The sequence below is a fragment of the Egretta garzetta genome, unplaced genomic scaffold, assembly GCF_000687185.1.
Source record: "Egretta garzetta isolate BGI_Z169 unplaced genomic scaffold, ASM68718v1 scaffold68, whole genome shotgun sequence".
In the NCBI taxonomy this organism is placed as follows: domain Eukaryota; kingdom Metazoa; phylum Chordata; class Aves; order Pelecaniformes; family Ardeidae; genus Egretta; species Egretta garzetta.
In genome coordinates, this window is record NW_009260774.1 from 4,826,695 (window position 1) to 4,829,407 (window position 2,713).

The 2,713-nt window shown below is 41.1% G+C and overlaps 1 protein-coding gene across 2 annotated transcripts in view; it reads left to right on the plus strand.

Moving 5' to 3' along the window:
- Positions 1 to 2,211, plus strand: part of SYT1 (synaptotagmin 1) — a 134,962-nt gene extending 132,751 nt beyond the window's left edge. For both annotated transcript variants that reach the window (XM_035901691.1, XM_009646285.2), the window contains exon 8: positions 2,005 to 2,211. In XM_035901691.1, coding sequence (XP_035757584.1) covers positions 2,005 to 2,211 — 207 coding nt within the window. The remainder of the gene's footprint in view (positions 1 to 2,004) is intronic.
- The last annotated feature ends 502 nt before the right edge of the window (positions 2,212 to 2,713 follow it).

Here is a 2,713-nt window from a genome sequence, read left to right on the forward strand (position 1 = left end):
GGTTGGACTCGATGATCTCAAAGGTCTTTTCCAACCAAAGTGATTCTATGATTCTATAGCTGCCATAGCTAGCAACGTCTCCGGGCCCTTTCAGTCCACAGGATGCCTAATCGCAATGAGGGAACTGCTAATCCAAGTATTTATTAGCAGAAGTGGTGCTTTCTACTGGCACCTGTTGGGTTTTGCAGTGCAGCTGCTCCTTTAATGTATGGTACAAAGACAAAGAGAGGCTGACATTTCTCCGTAGGTTTTAAGCCAGAGACCACGAGTTGAACATCATCTCAGAGTTCATCATCTGACTTAGCTGTTCTTACATCGTTATAGAACAAGGAAAAGGGTCTTTTGTTTCCAGTGCTCATTGTTGTCTTGTAATTAACACCAAAAAAAAAAAGAAAAATCCGATAGTAACTAGCCCCCAAGCTTCTAGGTACAGCAGGCAACTTTTTTTTTGTACCACAAAATAACAGTCTCATGCTTACTTTTTATATCTGTGATTGTACCATGCATCTAAAACATAAATGTTCATTTGGGGAGGTAGCATCAACATTAAAAGCGAGAATATTGCAAACGGCAACACTGAAACATCATTTTGGCGTCTAGAAATACTTGCTTCAGGATATTGCCTTTTATCGTGAGTGCTCTGGGGAGAGAGAGTCTTGAGTTTGATGTACACTTTTGTCATCAGCAACTACATAAATACTTTAGTGCCTGTTGGAATCATCCCTTTCTCTGGCTCAGTGAATTCTACAATCTTGTAAGGGAATGGACTCTGTAAAATAGACCTCATGAGTCTGGTCTTGCAGATACGCTTGAAAGTGTCGGTGACTTTTAAAAGATAATCCTATTGCAAACACTGAAATTAATCATTCTAGTAAGAAAGAAATCCAGATTGTACATATATTTGAAAGCCTTAAATTTAAAAACCTGATGCTTGAGAACAAAAGGTTTTTCTGGAAGAAATGTGTCTCATGGCATTTCTTCCTCCAATTTGGGAAACTCGCACTAGAATAAGGGGCTGTGTGTGTTTACCACGGGATAGAAAGGAGTCGGGAAAAGAACTGTATGTTCATCTTTAAAAATAAAGCTCCCTAAGGAGAAGTGTTTACAGTTTAGTAAAATCAACTCAAGGCTGTTAACGTCTTAGGTGCTGTTGGGGAAGAACAGCACTCCAGTGAAGGACGAGCTGTTTGTGCTCTTTCGACAAATATTAATGACCTGATGGAGAGGAATGCGGGCATGTTGCACGCAAACGCATACGCAAATGCCTGGCTTGAACATCACCTCCCAGTGTGCCCCAGTCTAAGTGAATGGAAAATTGTCTATGAGCTGTGACAGATGGGCTCGCGCAGCTTTTGTGGGAATAGTTTAACCCCGTTTGCCAGAGGTCGCGTTCCTACAGCAGAAGTGGCACTCCAACACCGGCTCGTGTCACAGCCCCGAGACAGTGGGGTTTATACTTCTTTCCAGCTCCCCTGAGCATGCAGCCGGTTTCCTTGACTCCTATATAAATTTATATAATACACACAGTATATGCATACTTAGGTGTGTGCACGCACACGCTCACACAGATGAGTCCACACGCACATATGTATACAGCAACTGTAAGGGCCGTCTTCTGAATTTATCTGAAAATAACTGATTAGCATGCTGGATGGATGGGTAAGAGTTGTTTAGAAGCAGAAAAGCAATTAACGGAATAGAGTATGACATTGCAAACAGTAACTTGGGGCAGAGCCGTTTCTGAATTTTACCTAATTTTTCCTTACTTACTTAAACAATAATGATGCGTTAAATTGCACTACTTTTGACTTAGCTTACCTTAAGAAAGACCTCGCTTTTAGGCCTACAGACTTCTAGCAGTCTGATTCTTCAATACCAACGAAAGAACATGCTTACCCTCGTCATGTACCTGGAGTCTCCATTGTCATTGTCTGTCCCGAGATTTATCCCTGCCCACCTTCCCCTTGCTGTCACGCTCACTGGTCTTTCTCTGTCTCCTTGTAGAAAGTGCAAATTGTTGTGACTGTTTTGGACTATGACAAGATTGGCAAGAACGATGCCATCGGGAAAGTCTTTGTGGGCTACAACAGCACCGGAGCGGAGCTGCGGCACTGGTCAGACATGTTGGCCAACCCTCGGCGGCCCATTGCACAGTGGCACACCTTACAGCCTGAGGAGGAGGTAGATGCCATGCTGGCAGTCAAGAAGTAAATTAAATTAAATTGAATTATGAAGAAGAAAAAGAAGAAGAAGAAGCCTTTCTGCATTTGCCCACATAGTGCTCTTTAGCCAGTATCTGTAAATACCTCAGTAATATGGGTCCTTTCATTTCCAGCCATGTGTTCCTGACACAGATCAGTTGTACTTTTCAATTCCCATTTTAATTTGCACAGATTTAAATGTAGAGAGCCCTCTAAAGGCGCTTCATTTCACCACTGCCCCCCCAGATCTACTCTTCTTTTAAGCAATATGATGTGTAGATAGAGCATGACAGAAATTATTTATTGTATCACACAGTTGTATATATACACCAGTATGCTGAGAATTTATTTCTAGTTTGTGTATTTGTATGTTGTAAGCGTTTCCTAATCTGTGTATATCTAGATGTTTTTAATAAGATGTTCTATTTTAAATTATGTAAATTGACTGAGATATAGGAGAGCTGATAATATATTATAGGGTAATTATTGTATCGTCTGCATTCCAGAAAAAA